The following is a 17,215-nucleotide window of genomic DNA, read 5'->3' as shown; positions in this document are numbered from 1 at the left end:
AGATACATTAGGATCAAAAGGAAAGAAAGGATCAAAATTGGTTCTCTTGAAGGTCAGTGGTCAGTTATGGATGAAGCCAAAATAGATTTTCTTGGGAAACTGAACAGAATCTATGAATGTGAGCCAAATAAGCAGTGAGATCATGGAACCTGTACAGATTAAAGAGGTGATTCTTTCTATCTTAAAGTGCATAAGTGATTATAAATCCCAAGGGCCTGATAAGGTATTCCCTCAGACCTTGAGTAAGGTTAGTGTACAAATTGCAGAGGCCCTGGCAGATATATTTAATATGTTCTTAGTCATAGGTGTGGTACTGGAGGATGAGAGGGTAGCTCATGTTTTTACGTTGTTTGAAAAAGGCTCTAAAATAATCTGGGAAATTATAGGAGAGTGAGTCTGACTTCAGTAGTAGGTGTTCTAAGACATCATATATAGAGGTATTTGGATATTCGGGGACTGATCATGGATAGTCAACATGGCTTTGTGCGTAGAAGGCCGTGTTTAACCAATCTTATGGAGTTTTTCAAGGAAGTTACCAGGAATGTTCATGAAGGAAAAGCCAAGGATGTTATCTACATGGATTTTAGTAAGACCTGGGAGGTTAGTCAGGAAGGTACAGTAGCTTCATGTTCATAGTGAGGTATTAACATTGGATTAGAAATTGGATATACTGGAGAAACCAGAGAGTGGTGGTGGATGATTGCCTTGCCTCAGGGATCAGTGCTGGGAACATTATCGTTTGCCATTTAAATCAATGATCTGGATGATAATGTGGTAACTTCGCAGATGAAACAAAGGTTTCGAGGTGTTGCGGACAGTGAGGAAGATTTTCAAAGACTGCAATGGGATCTGAACCAGCTGGAAAAATGGGTTGCAAAATGGCAGGTGGAATTTAATGCAGACACACGTGAGGTGTTGCATTTGGAAGGACAAATTGAGGTAGGACATAGATGGGCACCGACGAGCGCGGTGGAACAGAGGGATCTGAGAATACAGAAAGTGGTGTCACAGGTGGACAGGGTTGCAAAGAGAGCTTTTGGCATCTTGGCTTTCATAAATCAAAGTATTTGTATAAGAGTTAGGATATTATGGTGAAGTTATAGAAGACACAGTTAAGGCCATATTTGGAGTAATGTATGCAGTTTTGGTCACCAAAATACAGCAAGGGTATTAATAAGACTGAAAGAGTGCAGAGGAGAGTTTAAGGATGTGGCCGGGACATCAGGAACTGAGGAAGGTTTGTATTTTCTATCCTGGAGTGAAGAATGAGAGGAGATTTGTTCGAGGTATACAAAATTATGATGGGCACAGATAAACTAAACGCAAGCAAGCTTTTTCCACTAAGGTTAGGCGAGATAAAAACTGGAGGACATTGATTAAGGGAACATTTCTGGGAACTTCTTCACACAAAGATTGGTGGGAGTGTGGCACAAGCTGCTGGCTGAATTGGTGAATGTGGGTTCTCTTTTGACATTTAAGAAAAGTTTGGACAGGGGGACATGGATAGGAGGCATTTGGAAGGATAATAGTTATAGTGCAGATCAGTGGAATCTGGCAGAATAAGAGATCGGCACAAACCCGAAGGCATATGGGCTTGCATCTGTGCAGTATGTTCTATAGTGGGAGATTATTTGAATGTCCAAATATACCACATTCTCCATTATCTATTTCGCCCATTTTGTGGTTAAAGAACTCCAGTGGATTTGTTAACCATGATTTTTTTTTTCATAAATCTGACTTTTCTTTATTAGTCCCCTTAATATCTTTAAACCACTACCACCAGGAAGCTGGTACAGAAGCATCAAAATCAGACCACCAGGCTGGGAAATGGCTTCTTCCCACAAGCTGAACATTTTTATTTTGATTGTTTATGTGATTTTTATGGACTGTGTATTGTGTGTACCATAGTCTGGACCCGCACTGTATTGTTGAGTTGTTTATGTACAGTTAGATGATAGTAAACCTAATATTTTCTGTGTCTTGTCAGCAATACATTATTTACATACTTTTGATTTATACATTTTAGATTTCCAAAGGGAAATGCTATATGTTATTTTCCATTTGTTCAACTCACTTGATTGGTCAGGTGGCACGTCAGATCATCAGAGAATGGATCGTATTTATCACATGACAATTTCACATATCCGTGGCAAAAAAAGACCATGTTAGGGGAGGTACATGCAATCAGGAAGTAGGCACGAACGTCAAACTTTCGCCCTTCCAGGAGGAGAGGTTTGTGCACATATCTATTTGGTTAAATGCAAAATTATTTTAGTGCAGGAGTGACCTTCATTGCCTGGGCTTCCATTGACACTTGCATAGACAGTACTCACATGTCAGGCCTTTCTCAGCTGTTTCAAGCAGAGAGCTCCCCTCTGCTGAAAAACACATCCTATACCTCTTCTCCACAGGAACATGGTTCAGAGCCTCAATAACACAAGAACACAGGAGAGGCATAGATGTTTTAGAACGTACTTCCTTCCTCCATCCTCTTCACCTACACTCCCGCTGTCCAGGAATTGTAGCCATCATTGCACCCCAGATGTGTGCTCGTTCTTCATAAACCTTAATTTCAGCATCTTTTATTTAACTCCACTTTAAATACACTATATCTCATGATCCAGCCCTTCGGGGTGAAATTCCAGAGATTCACAGCCCTTGGAATAGGAATTTCTACACTTGGTTTGTAAAGGATCAGCGCTTTAATCTGTAATTAGGTCCCTTGTTCAAGATTCCCACTAGTTCAGCCCCCTTAAATGTCTGAGTGAGGTCACACCTCATTCTTTGAAACTCCAAGGGATGCAGACCCAAACTATCTGGTCCTGTAACTTTGCCCATTCCCCCTGCGAATAGTGTCACTTTGTGACAAGGTTAATTGCCTTTGTTTTTGCCTGTTTCTCCTGAATCTGAAGCAATGAACCCAGCAGCTTACGTCCCTTCAGTTGTGTTTGCTGTGCAGTGAGATACTACACGTTAACATGATACAGAGTCATGGAGTGTAGAGCACACAATCCACCCACGCTGACTATATTGCCTACCTGCACAAATCCTATCTATTCTCCCCACATTTTACAACTTATCCACACACTAGGGTCAACTTACAGAGGCCAATTATCCTGCTAAACTACAAGTTATGGGAAGAAACACAAGGAGAATGTGCAAACACCCCATGGATTGAACCTAGGACATTAGTGGCTCTTCTACCTGTGATACTAGGCTGCCAAACCAATGTCCTTATCTGAGAAGGATACCCTTAGAACGGAGCACTGATTCCTGGGATACTATGAGCAGAGATTAGCTTGCTTGGACTTGTATTTGTTGGAGGTTAGAAGAATGAGGGAAATTCTCCTTGAAACATAAAAGACTAGACTCAGGAAGGATGTTCTGAGAGTGGGGAAATCCAGAATTAAGGATTGTAGCCTCTGATATGAGGAAAGAAAATTCAGCCTAACCAGTGGTGACCCTTTGAAATTGTCCATCACTGAAGAGAGTGGAGATCGAGTCATTGAGTAAATTCAAGAAGCAGCATACAGTTGAAATGTCTAAAGGGATACAGAAGGAACAGTGGAAGAGGGGACTGAATTTGAATGATTAGCCCTGCTTGTATTGAATGGTAGGAAGCTTTAAAGGGTTAAATATCCTCTACCTGTTCCTATTTTTCGTGTTATTCACTGGAGTAAATGAAATAAATAAGAGCAGATTGGTTATTGGGGAGATAGATAAGCTGCCTTATGGGATACTTGCCTCTTTTTTGGACCCAAGTGGGAAGACAAGACCATGCAGAAGATACAGGAACTGCATAAAAGATAGCTCCTGCTGTGGATACCTTGGGTCCCTCGACTACAGCGAGGGTTGAGATCCAATATAGAGCGTGTCAGAGAGAGGTTAGGGATAGGATTAGGAGTCTCCTGGGACAGAGAATTATGGAGATGAGCAGAAATTGAGCGGGTGGGTTGGAACTTAAGGCATCTGAACCATGAAGTCACGAGACTGGAAGAACCGGAATTCTCTTGGAAGGGAAATCAGTTACTTAGGGGCATAGATTCAAGATGATTGATAGCTGGAAGTGGAGGTAAAGGCCATGATTTTAATGAATGGTGGAGCAGCACAGAGGCACCCAGCTTCTGACACTTGGTGGGTGGGAGAGGGGGTGTCTGGATCACATGGCCCAAAAATCAGCAAGCAAGAACCATGACCCTCAGGGGAAAGGAGCATCTGCTGGGGAGTGGGAGCAACATTCCACTGATGTGGCGCCATAGGCTGAAATTCCTCAGGTGTCCAGAGGCAGAACAGCCAGCAATTTGAGGATGCAGCTTTCAGTAAACAGGGAAAAGAGCCAGCAGCGATGTAGGTAAACATCAGCGCCGAGAACCCCTGGCCCCACCCCCACCCCCAAACAAGGTAACTGGATGATTAGGGTCACCTGCTCCCCACCACTGGGCACTCTATTTTAGTGACGTCAGCTGAATATTGATCGAGAAATGGAGAATAATCTGCTGCTCTTTAAGATCTTGTCACGTTTTTTTTAATCAATGTGAGAAATAAAGCTGGTGTTTACTGGAGGCACAGCCCAGACTCAAGAAGGTGGAGCCTCTTGACTTAGATGTGAGTCACACACCAAGGTACAGTGGTTGCACTGAGCTCACAGTACTAGAAAACGCCAATTACATGTTATTCCTGGTTACCATTGCATTAACTTCAGCCTCCCAGCTACAGTTTGCAAAATAGTTCGATTGTTCCAACTACCTTTGCACTATTCTGTTGAAGGGTAAACTATTGTAACTCCTCTTGCAGTGAAAGTTCTGTTCCACACTTTCCACCCGTTTACGGAAGTCCAGCAGGTCCTCCTGACATTTCAGCAGGAAGATTCCACGACCCAAGTTTGACCCAGCAGGTTTTGAAATCCAAATAGATCCATCTGTGTAACAGAACAAGCTTAAATACCTTCAATAAGAGAATATAATACTTCCTCAAAAATATAAAGTATCCCATTGCATTGGTTCCCGATTTGTTCTTTTAACTGATAACTGAACCAAAGGGCAGAGGTTAAAGGTGAGAGGGGAAAATTAAAGATGGCCTTGAGGAGCACAGTTCTCACTCAGAGCCTTGTCTGTGTGTGGAACAAGCTGCCAGGGGAACAAATACAGTGGTCAAAAGACGTTCAGGCAGATTTATGGATAGGAAGGGCTCAGAAGGATACGAACTAAACGTAGACCAGCAGGACTAGCCCAGATCATCAAATTAGTCAGCACCATGTTGGTCTGAAGGGCCAGTCACATGACTGTTCCACTCAAGTGGGAAATTTTCTGGTGGTCTAAACCTAAATTCATGGTGAGAAGGTGGTAAAACATAAAATGCAGCAAATGCAGACTTTCCTGATAAACACTCAGAGAGATTGTATCTGATTCGACCAGCTCCTCTAGCAGCAAGTTCCATATATCAACTGCTCTCCATGTAAAAACTTTCCGTCTCATCCCCTTTTAAACGGCAACCTCGCATCTTGAATATTGTCCTCTTGCTTTTGATACTGCTCCCATCTCCTCGATTGATGCTCTCAAAATTTTCTGTACCTCTATCAGGTCGTCCTCTCACTTTGCTTTGCTCCATGAAAAACAAGCTCAGACCATCCAATCCCTTCCATAACTAAAATCCTCCAAGCCAGACACACCCTGGTGGAACCTCACTAGTACGAGTCCATCCTTCCTACAGTACGGCAACCAGAACTGCACGAAAATACTCCAATTGTCACATAAACAGAGTTATAAAGTTGCAGCAAAACATTCTAATTCTTGTATTCAATGCCCTGATCTAAGAAGGCAATATTCCAAAGACAAGGAAGAAAGAATACCTCCCATAATTTCAAAGAAAGCCAGACGTTCACTTCTCACGTCCATGCGAAATGTTTCAGGATAAAAGTCTTCCGTCTTCAAGATCCTAGAAGTAAAATGAATTTGTGTATGTGTATGTGTCAAGGTGCAAGTACTGGAAACTTCAAATGAGGTCTTCACTATAATGAAAGGTTCAAACAGTGAGTGCTAGAACTTCATTTGGTGATAAAGGACACAGCAGAAAGGAGCTCACACAACAATTGGAGGTTCTTGGAGGGGTAATGTTCTCACCCAGGACAGGGTTGTGGTTTGGTACAGTGATCTCATCACCACATGTGGAGGGAACGGGATCAAAGGACTCTTTATCCAAGACGTAGAGATTGACCAGAGTGTGGAGAATTGGCTGGGCAAGTGGTCCAGGTTTGCTGAGTTGTGCGAGTCCATGGGGCAGGTGTTTGAGACAGTGACCACACTAATCACTTAGCTGCCTGGTCTGCCAAGTTTGTGATATCTCTTCCTGCTTCATTCTGTAGAAAAGTATCAAAAATATTACTGCCCGATGAATGGTGAATTTGCATTTACTGATCCATCCACTCAGAGAAAGATGATTTCTCTGCCACCACTGAGGAGAGAGTCAGTCATCTTGAAGGAAGAGAGGTTGCCTTATCCCAGTCATTGAACAAGCTATCATTTCCACCTTTGAGACTGGGAAAAATAAAGAAACCTTCATCTCAGTGATTACAACTGTCTAGACCCACATCCATCAGGCCTCAAGGAAGGTATGAAAAAATACAGATGCTGGAGGAAGTGAGTGTGTGTGAATGTGTGTGTGTGTGTGTGTGTGTGTGTGTGAGTGAGTGTGTGTGAGTGTGTGTGAGTGTGTGTGTGTGTGTGTGTGTGAGTGAGTGTGTGTGTGTGAGTGTGTGTGTGTGTGTGAGTGAGTGTGAGTGTGTGCGTTGTAAGGTAAAACATCATGAGATGGGAATGTGCAGGGCTGTAACAAGATGTGAATGCATCCTTGTACTTACAAGATAAGAGAGACATTGATGGATTGAGAGGCAGGAAGCTAGCAGGGAAAGGATAGCAACAGTTTTAGTCATTGGACAAGTAATGATATGATGATGTTCTAAGCACATATCCAAGGGTATAAAAAAATCACCATTTTGCTGATAACGGCAGAATGCATTCTCCGACTAACATGGTTAGTCGCAAGTGTTACAATCCGGTAATAAAGAACAAAGAACCCTGATTTCGACTCAGCCTGGTGTTTGTCTCACTCATTCATGAACAAAGCAGACCTAACAGCGTGTGTGCTTTTTAAATTCAGTGTTGAAGTGTAGGCCTTTGAAATTTGATGCCTAGAATTAATGATGAACTGATGGGAAGATTGGAGCTGTCGCTGCTACAGACTCAAGAATTCTCATTGCGTTGCCTTTAAGAATTGTCCATCCACATGAGCTGTGGTCATAACACTCCTGGTCCTTTTGTAGGCAAGAATTGAAATGAATGGCCTCCATGAAGCTTCCAAGACCCTGGCACCGACCGGTCTCTCCAGGTGACCTTCACTGCTAGTCACAATCAAAATGAAGCACTTTGCTTCCCAAAAAGACCCTCCTGGCACAGGTCAATCCACTGAAAAGGCCCAGTCATTCACAGAGCTGGCTTTGCTCTGAATTCCACAAAAATGGCTGGCCAAGAGCTGCTTCAAAAAACTGTTTTCTCTTTAACGTCGGAATGGTTCTCCCTTTCCAAACTCAGTCTTTACAATTGTATGGAATTCTGGAACAGTCTATGACAAGCCTCAGTTCTTCCAATGTATCGAATTATCGCTGGGCTGGGACTTGCGTTGTGATGGTGTTTGTGTGAAATGTTAAATGTACCATTCAGTCCCTCCTGACTATCCCTTTCAGTGATTATCCCATTTTACTGAAACAGGAGCTCGTAATAGTATGTTGCATCGTTCTGGTTACCCAACAAAAGGAAGACAGTCATGAAGCTGGAAAAGATGAATGAGAATGATGGCGAAACTGAGGGGCTTGAATTACAAGGAAGGCTGGATAGGCTTGGACTTTTCTCTCTGGAGTTTAGGAGGTAAAGGGCAAAAATATAGCTTATCAAATCTTGAAGGGCGCCCAACTTCTCACTGCTGTTACTCTGGAAAAGAAGCAGGATGAGTTCACTTACCTTGGGTGCAGAATTGATCCAAATTTAGACATTGCTTGCTGATAGTTCTTCAGGACAGAACAAAGACCAGCTTTGGTAGTCAGGAGCTTGTTGTTTGGAATTTGGTTTAACAGCTGCTTACCTGCCAGAATCACAGGACATTATAATCATCAAACAATATCATAAAATCAAGGATTTTAGGATATAAAACTGCCAATATGGCAGCCTCTGGCCACTCTCCCTTTTGTAAAGTGCAGTTTTGGTGACCTCACAACAGGAAGGATGAGAGTCCAGAAGAGATTTACAAGAATTTTGCCACAACTTGAAGAACTGAGTTACAGGGAAAGGTTAAACAAGTTAAGACTTTATTCCCTGGAGTGTAAAAGCTCCTCCATCTCTAACTACCCCTGCTGAGAGGAGGTGATTATTAGTCAATCACATTTGTGGATCTGGAGTCACCTTGACTAGGCAGGGTAGGAAGAGTGGGGTTTCTCTTCTGAGAGACATTAGTGAACCATCCCTGCTTTTTTAAGGATTGAAAGGACAAGAATTTAAATTCCTGTGCTGCTATCATGGATTTTGTATTTATGAATCGGGATCTGAATGCTCTTCACAAAATCTAAGCACTACATTACACAACCAAGCCTTTATTCCATGGACTGGTTTTTCTGATCTACAGTGTATTTGGATCTCATGAATTATAATTCATGGATCTCTTGGTAGTAAGTGACCCATGAATTGCCTTTATTTTGTTAAATTGATTGCATACAAAGTCCAGAACTCCAAAATAGGAGGTTCCTCCTGTGAATTTCAAACAAAAGACAGCTCCACTCCAGAGTTATGAGGGACCATCAAAACAGGACTAATTTTCTTCAGCCTGAAATGAGGTAAATTGTCTGCCAAGATTCACGCCTTATTATGGGAAGCCACGTGACGAGATAGCAGATGATAATCAATAAACTGAACCCATCAGTAACCTGTGCTAACACTTGGCCAGAGGATAGTGGGGTAACTATGTGCAGAACAAGGACAGATGGTGCTGGTCTTGCATTCACTCTTCAAACAGGGCAGTAAATAGAAAGAAATCAAGTAAAAACACAATGCTGGAAAAATTCAGTAGGTTAAATAGTGGACTTTGTATAGCAAAGATAAATATACATAACCAACATTTCAGACTGCTGAGTTTCTCTAGTGTTGTGTTTGTACTTCAATCACGGTGTCTGCAGACTTTTGTGTTTTACATCATTTATTTTTTAAAAATCACCGTTTCATTTCACACCACAGTTTCCAAACATATTATGTCCACGAGCTATCCCTGGATGAAGGAAAGGAAGAGAAAGAAAAGAGAACGGTGTTCTTTGATATTACTGGAGTTAGAGAGAAATGCATCTTTCCTGCAGTGAAGCAAATCAACCCAACTAAAACTGAGGAAAAAACTTAGGCTCCCTCATGCTACATCTCCTGGATTAAATTGCCTGCATAGTCCTTTACCTTCTTGGAAGTATTGGAAGTTGGCAGATACAGTCGTTTCACACCACTTTAATATGTAGTCACATCTGTTATTGTCACTTATTCGCTTCCAACCCCGGTTCTCACAAAAGCTGACAATTCTGTACAAAAATAAATAATAACATCTCAATGTGCAGGGGTAGATGCTGACCAAACCAAATTATACATCTCCTCATTGGACTGTACTGAAAGTGGTCTAGGCATGTGATCAAACTATGCCATAAAGTTGACATCTTATAGAGTTCTGTCAGGGTGGGAATAGCAAACACTAGAGGTCATCTGTACAAAGCGAAGGGAGGAAAGTTTAGGGGAGATGTCAGGGTAAGTTTTTTTTAAATATAGATGGAGTTGTAGGTGTCTGGGGCATTTAAGAGACTCTTGGACAAACACATGGATGGAAGAAAAATAGAGGATTGAGGTAGGGAGGGTCTAGTTTATTTTTGTAGATATATATGGGCCAGCATAACATAGAGGGCTGAAGGGCCTATACAGTAATGTTCTCTCTTCTATATTTTATGAGGCAGGGTGGAAAGGATCTGCTTTTATACATTGAAGAGAGTTGAGAGAGTCATTGCATGAGCCACTTGTGCTGAGGCAGGACTTCAATTGTACAACCTGCCTCCGTCATGCTGAAGGGTACTAGTGCCCCAGAAGTCCTGAACTCTGAACCACTGCAGACAGTTGCCCCTAAGAATTTATTTCTTGCTGGGTGTCGCATTTGGAACCCCCTCCCCATTATAGTCCCAGCTCTCTGAGAGCTCAATCTCCAACCCCTTTCTTTGCACCTTGATCTTTACTCTTGGGCTGACCCTGAAAGCTCCATCCAATGGATGGTCACAAGAATTTTCCAGTTTCTGAACTTTCAACCTGATCCCCAAGTGATATCCTGTACTTCAAAGATCTCTTCACTATGATTAGCACCAAAAACCAAGTATACCACTATCCTCAATTGCTTTTGGCAATTTATCTTGTAGGGAAGACATTTGTATTGGCTAATTGTCCAGGACTTGCTCCCCTGCAGGCAATGCCTGGCCTTGGGGTGTAGAATTTGGCAGTCACATAATGCCCAATTATTTATTTATTTAGATATACAGCGCAGTAACACGCCATCTCGGCCCATGAGTCCATGCCTACACCCCTGGTAGGTTTTGAAGGGTGGGAGGAAACCTGAGACCCCGGGAAAACCCACACAGACGCGGGGAGAATGTACAAACTCCTTGTAGACAGCATGGGATTCGAAACCCTTTCTGGTCCTAATCGCTGGTCCTGTAAAGGCATTGTGCTAACTGCTACGCCAACTATGGTTTTTCTCTTGCTTTTAATTTCTAGAAATGCAAGAGCTTCTAATCTTCCAGGTATAACTCATGATATTGTTCAGGCATTCCTTGAGTTACAAACATCACTTTTATGATTTTTTTGGGTACCATTTTGGAGAATGAAGCTACTTTTCACTGACAAATAGCAACGTTGTCTCCATGAGGAGAATTATATTTTTACAGAATTTCCATGTTTTATTTCAACCAATTTCATTTTGCGGAATGTTTCTTCATGCAATACTTTCTAAGAATGTATCCCTTTCACAGATCAAAGGGCTATATGATTAACATAATGTTAGCATGACACTATTATAGCACCAGCAGCCCAGGTTCAAATCCGCCACGGTCTGTAAGGAGTTTGTACGTTTTCCCCATGACCTGTGTGGGCTTCCCCGGGTGTCCTGCTCCCCTCCCGCCACCAAAATATACAGGGTTGTAGAATAATTGGATGTAATTGTGGGCAGCACAGGTTTCAATGGCTGGAATTATTACTGTGTTGTAAATTCAATTTAAATATCGAAAAAATTAAATAAATGGAACTGGATCTCTAGCAATAACTGGTAACTTCCATTGAAAACTCCCTTTATACCTACAGGTCAGATCCATTTGTTCCTGAAACATGGAAGACTGGCTGGCAGTCTTTGTTGACTTCCCTTCTGGACTTGTGGGCCCTGAGGCTCACGTTACCTCCTGCTTTCTGAAGATTCGTTCCGTGATGAGGCTTTGCATTTTCAGATTTAGTTTGTGCACCATCAGTTCCTGGATGAAGAATGGACAAGTCAGGACAGGGGTTATGAGCAAATTGGAATACAAACACAATCGTAGTCACAGAGATGCACAGCACAGAAACAGCCCTTTGGCCCATCACATTCATGCTGACCTTTTGTCCATCTACACTAATCCCACTTGCCTATAACTCCAAAACCCTTCATAACTACTATTGATTTAGCAATAATATTTAATTACTTTAACATTTGTATATACTTATTGTACACATGTATCATTTGTCTGTATGCATGCTATGTCTGTAGGTGCGTTTGCACTGAAGACTGGAGAACGCTGTTTCATTGTTGTATGTACAATCAGACGATAAACAAACGAACTTGACATTCATTTCCTTCCACATCATTTCAAATGACCTTTAAATGTAGTAATTGGGCCCTTTTCAACTGGTCTCCCATTTTGGACCTTTTCAAAATCCACATGAATAATATTTACTATCTGCCCTCTTTAGTTACTCCTTCAATTGAATTAGTTAGACAGAATATGCCCTTGACAAAGCCATTGGCCGAATCAGATTAGTCCTTACCTTTCCAAATGATTGTTAACCCTCTTCCTCAGAATCCTTTGCCAGTGACTTCTCTGTCACAGATGTTACATTAACAGCTCTATCTATCATTACCAAGCTTTTCCTTGTTGCTTCACCTGAAAGCATCTGCTATCTTCCTGTGTATCTCAGCCAGAGCCCCAATAATCTCTTCCCCAGCCTCTCTTAACACCCCATGATAAATCCCATCTGCTCCTGATGATTTGCCCGTTAAGGCAATGAGTATGTCTTTCTTTTTAAAAAAAAAAGAGACCGGCACCTTTCCTTTCACTGAATCCTTCAACAATGAAGTCTGTAACCTTTGTGAATTCTGATGTTAAGTATTCATTTAGGACCTCACCTGTACCTTCTAGTTCCATGTTGTTCCTTGTAAACCCTATTTTTTTCAACCTTAATATACCTCAGTAACAGCCTCATTACCATAATCCTGTCTACCAGTGATTTCTTGTGACCCCTCTTTACCTTCCTAATTTTCTCTCTTCGCAGGCCTCACCCACCATTACAACCTTCCATGTCCTACAACATCCATGGCCCCCCTGTACAGGAAAGTCTTGGCCTTGAACTTTTACTGTTTCTCCTTTCCCACCCTTCACCATGAGAACATAGGAACACGTGAAATTGAAGCAGGAATTGGCACATGTCATTTACACACTGACTCACAAACAGCCTTTCAAATGTCATCAGCACTCTGCAGTCTCATTTCATTGTTGCTCTTTTCACTGTCTCTTCCTTTCCTCAGTGAGGCATTCTTCCTTAAGTCAGAAATGAAGCTTTTGATTTCAAAATGGTGAGAAATAGTTAAAAAAAACTACACACATTGGAATTCTGAAATAAGAACAGAAATCTCTGGAAGCACCTCAGCAAGTCAAGCAGCATCTGTGGCAAGGCAGACGGTTAATGATCCTGATATGAGAATTGTTGTTAGAATTAGGGAAGAGAATTCAAATGGAAGAAAATAAGGAACTTAAAGCCACCAGGCCCTTATAGTCTAACCATCATTTAACATAATCATGGGTGATCTATGCTGCTCTCAACTCTGTGGTAATTCCCCCAACCCTCAGTCCCTTTATCTTTCAAATATTTGTCTATCCCCACAAATAAATATTTCCTCTTTTCTCTCAGTTCATATCTTGATGAAGGGTTCCAGACGTGAAACATTAACTCTTTTTAAACCCACTGGTCACCCCAATGCGTTTCCAGGGGCCTCTGCTTCTATGTCAGTTGTTTTAATTTTCACTTTCAGGTTTGCAGTCTGCCACCTGTCTGCCAGGTTATTAAAGATGGTATTTGAGAGGCGCTTTGTATGACAGAGACAGACAAATTGGGAGATAAGAATGGAGTCTTTATAGGAAAAAGAGTAAGATGAAGTCTGGTGAATTTAGCTGTGGGATTTAATTTAGAAATCAGCACGGTAACAGGCCCTGTCAGCCAACGAGCCCATGTTGCCCAATTACACCCAATCAACCTACATCCCCTGGTACATTTTGAATGGTGGGAGGAAACTGATGCACCCGGAGGAAACCCATGCAGACACGTGGAGAATGTACAAACTCCTTACAGACAGCGCAGGATTCAAACCACGGACACTGGTGCTGTAACAGCATTGTGCTAACTGTACCTGTCTCCACCATTTCTGTGAGCTCATTCCAGATGTTCTCCACTTTCTTAAACATCCCCCAGCTTTTATTTAAATGACTTCCCTCTCAACTTAAACTTATGATCTCTAGTTCTAGATTCCCTATTCTGAGGAAAGACTGTAATGTTCTATCTCCTCAGTGCTCCTCATCATTTTATAAACTTCTTTCGGGTCATTCCTCAGCCTCCTACATTCAGTGAGGATAAACCCAGTCTCTCCATAAAACTGCAGCCCTCCATTCTCGGATACAACTTCCATACAGATCGAGAGACCATGGGATCCATGGAGCAGCAAGCTGGCTGGGAGTCGTAATCAAGCGATAAAGTAAATTTTAATTAGTTGCTCCTTTGAACTAAAAATAAAATACATTTATAATTATCACTTGCTTAGATCCTGATTGTTGTTTGTTGCTTTGGAGTATTTTCTACATTATATAATTTTTAAAAATTCATAAATTTAGACATACAGAACAGTAACAGGTCCTCTGGTCCACGAGCCCGTGCCACCCATATACCCCAATTAATCTACAAACTCATACGGTTTTGGAGGGTAGGAGGAAATTGCAGCAACTGGAGGAAATCCATGCAGACTTGGACATTGTACCAACTCCTTACAGACAGTGCTAGATTCGAACCGTAGTCCTTGGTGCTCTAACTACTACGCTAACTGTGGCACCCATGATCTGCAGAGAGAACAAATATCCCAGCACCAATCACTGAGGAACATTTTTATCTCTAGGCATCTATCCTGCCCCTTGGCTGTAAGCCCAGACCTCTTTCACTGGGTGGTGAGTTCCTTGATTCATGGGATTGATGATGCCATGGTGACAGATAGAGGAAGCTTTGTGAGGCAACATGTTAACAGGGCAAAGGGTTTTTACAACGTTGAACACAATAGATGAGAATACAAACTACTATTTACAAATTAGAGCAATCCTATTGTCCATAATCTCCCCAAAGCTGTCTCATAGCTCAAAGGCAAATCCCAGACCTTCAGAAGGGCAATGCTTTCAGTGGATATGGAAATCCAATACTAGAAACCCAAAGAGAAATTATTTCCTGCTTCGAGCTGCAATGAAGTAAAGCTTCCACAGAGGCAGCCATCACGTTGATTCCATGCAAGAGTGGAGTGGGTAAGATGTGATGCTGTCTCAGGTCACACAGGCTGCTGATGCTCACTGTTACCAGGTGAAAAAGGAGAACATAAAAGGGCTGTTGAGTAGAACAACCTGTGGCACCATCACTGGTGAATAAACATCTGTAGAAGATAGGATGGAAGAATATGGCACAATTAAAAATCCTACAAGGCGCCTGGGCTACACGAGGCAAATATAGTATAATCATTAGGTTACAGTTTAAATAAGTGTAATTCTATGAGAAAATTGCAAGGTGTTAGTGTTCCAAGTTTAATTTCTCAATCCTTTTGATCTAGCACAGCATCAGTGTTGTATAATGTAAAGAATGAACTCTGACAATAAATCTGAATTCAAATTCAATGACCAAAGTGGCTTGCCCCATGGTCACTGAATATTTATGAGAGGATGTCCTCGGAGCATTCACTTTTGTGGGTTATCTGTGCAAGTTCATCTGACAGCAGCAAATATCAAGATCGGAGAGTTCATTAGAAGATCAGTAAACCATCCACATGTGAGGGGTTTAAGAGAGTGTTTGAAGGGCAAAATTCCCCAGTTACACATTTACAAAACTAGTTCACTGCTTGCAAGGCCTCAGGCATAGGTGTTTGAGTTAAACAGGAACGACTGCAGATGCTGGGGTTGAGGGCAAGTCACAAATTCTGATCCATCGCATCAGTTTTTGATGCTCTTGTCATGTCTCTCCATTTTTCTTTACTGCTGGTTTAATGGCCAGCACATTCACTGGAACCCTTTTGCCTGACAAATTCAACTCAACTCTATCCAGACAAAACCGTTCACATGAATGGAACCCCAATCACTCCCTCCTCAACTAATGCAGAACGACTGCAGTGTGCACCAGCTATAAAATGCACTGCAATTACTTCCCAAATCTTGTCTGAGAGCTACTGCCAGACCCATAACTATCACCACCCAGAAGAACAAAGGTAGCCAGCTCATGAGAATATCATCCTTTCCAATAACACATCTTCTCTTTCACTGGATCCAAATCTCACAGTAGTACTTTGACTTCTCAAGAACAATTAGGACTGGGTAATAATTGGTAAATCTTAACTGAGATATCAATATCTTTGCAAAATAAAATAAAATCCAGTCCCTTGCACACATTGCCTGAAATGCAGCGCATCATGTAACTCAGGAAAAGTTGCCATCATCTTACCTACCCAGTACATCGGACTGGGAGCAGCCACAGTTTTCTGTCCACTGAAGACATTGAGAGATTATTGGGAGAGGTACAAGATCAGATCCTGTTAAAACTAACCCCCAATTCGAAGAGGAATTTACATGAGAAATGATCCTTGGTCCAGAGATTGTGAGAATATTAAGTTGGCGTATTCACCATGTCGAGTTGTTCAGCATTGATTTTGTTCAGCATTGATTTTGTTCAAGCAATGTATGCAGGGTAATATTCCCAAACTCTTGATCTGATCACCAACTGCTAAATGGTATTTTCTGACCAGTGGCCCACTGTACATTCAGTAGCTCAGGGATATTTGATAGCATTCAGTAACTCAGTGAAATAAAGGTTAGAGACTAACTTGAGGAATTCCTGGACACTTTGTCCACAGCTCTCTCTTGACCAGTTGTATTGCTGAGGAAGTGAGCTCTAAACTCTATTAAATTGGAAAGGTGTGTGATACCTTTCTCTGAAACCATTTTGTGTTATGCACCGTCCTGTGATGCTCTGTGATGCCTGCCTTTGGTCACAAAGACCTTGCTTAAAATGGCATATTTTAATACACAACAGTGTTAAAAGTCTTAACTAAATCTTGTGTATGACTCAAATTTTTGGATATATGTTCCTTGTGTGAATGCATCTGTGGAAGTGGGGACCTCATTCAATAGAAATCAATGGGTCTATTGCAAGGTGATGTATCAATGTCCCTTTCGGTAGAATGTTCTGATCACATCATTTCATGGTCCCAGAAAGTGATCAAGCATTGAGAGAAATACCCGAGAACCACAGCAACACTAAACAATTCATTTGTTGACATTCCACATAACTTTGCAGAGCTGTCATTGATAATCTTCCAACAAGAAACAGAATCAGCTCCATATTAACTGATATCTTTGCATTTTTTTGTAGCAATCCAGACAAAGCCATTCTACTTCAGTGCCTCTTAATTCCATAGATTTAGACTATGATGATGTCAAGCTATCCCAGGATCAATCACGGTATTAACCCACAGTGCCAGTCTTTCATAACACAGTCCATTCTATCACAGTCTACCCATGTCCCAACCACAGTATAATGGCATCACACATCCAATCTCTCGCGGTGGC

General features: G+C 41.7%; 1 protein-coding gene across 1 annotated transcript in view; it reads right to left on the bottom strand.

Moving 5' to 3' along the window:
- ttll10 (tubulin tyrosine ligase-like family, member 10) overlaps window positions 1-16,596 on the bottom strand; it is a 35,028-nt gene extending 18,432 nt beyond the window's left edge. The window contains exons 1-7 of the mRNA XM_069918196.1: window positions 16,471-16,596; window positions 11,410-11,575; window positions 9,483-9,601; window positions 8,013-8,133; window positions 5,849-5,934; window positions 4,747-4,918; window positions 2,075-2,246 (exon numbers count right to left, since the gene is read on the bottom strand). Coding sequence (XP_069774297.1) covers window positions 2,075-2,246; window positions 4,747-4,918; window positions 5,849-5,934; window positions 8,013-8,133; window positions 9,483-9,601; window positions 11,410-11,575; window positions 16,471-16,588 — 954 coding nt within the window. The 5' untranslated portion in view covers window positions 16,589-16,596. The remainder of the gene's footprint in view (window positions 1-2,074; window positions 2,247-4,746; window positions 4,919-5,848; window positions 5,935-8,012; window positions 8,134-9,482; window positions 9,602-11,409; window positions 11,576-16,470) is intronic.
- Between the last annotated feature and the right edge of the window lie 619 nt (window positions 16,597-17,215).

This window comes from Narcine bancroftii, chromosome 2 (genome assembly GCF_036971445.1).
Source record: "Narcine bancroftii isolate sNarBan1 chromosome 2, sNarBan1.hap1, whole genome shotgun sequence".
NCBI lineage: Eukaryota > Metazoa > Chordata > Chondrichthyes > Torpediniformes > Narcinidae > Narcine > Narcine bancroftii.
The sequence above is the reverse complement of the archived record's forward strand: the minus strand, read 5'-3'. Positions and strand labels throughout refer to the sequence as shown.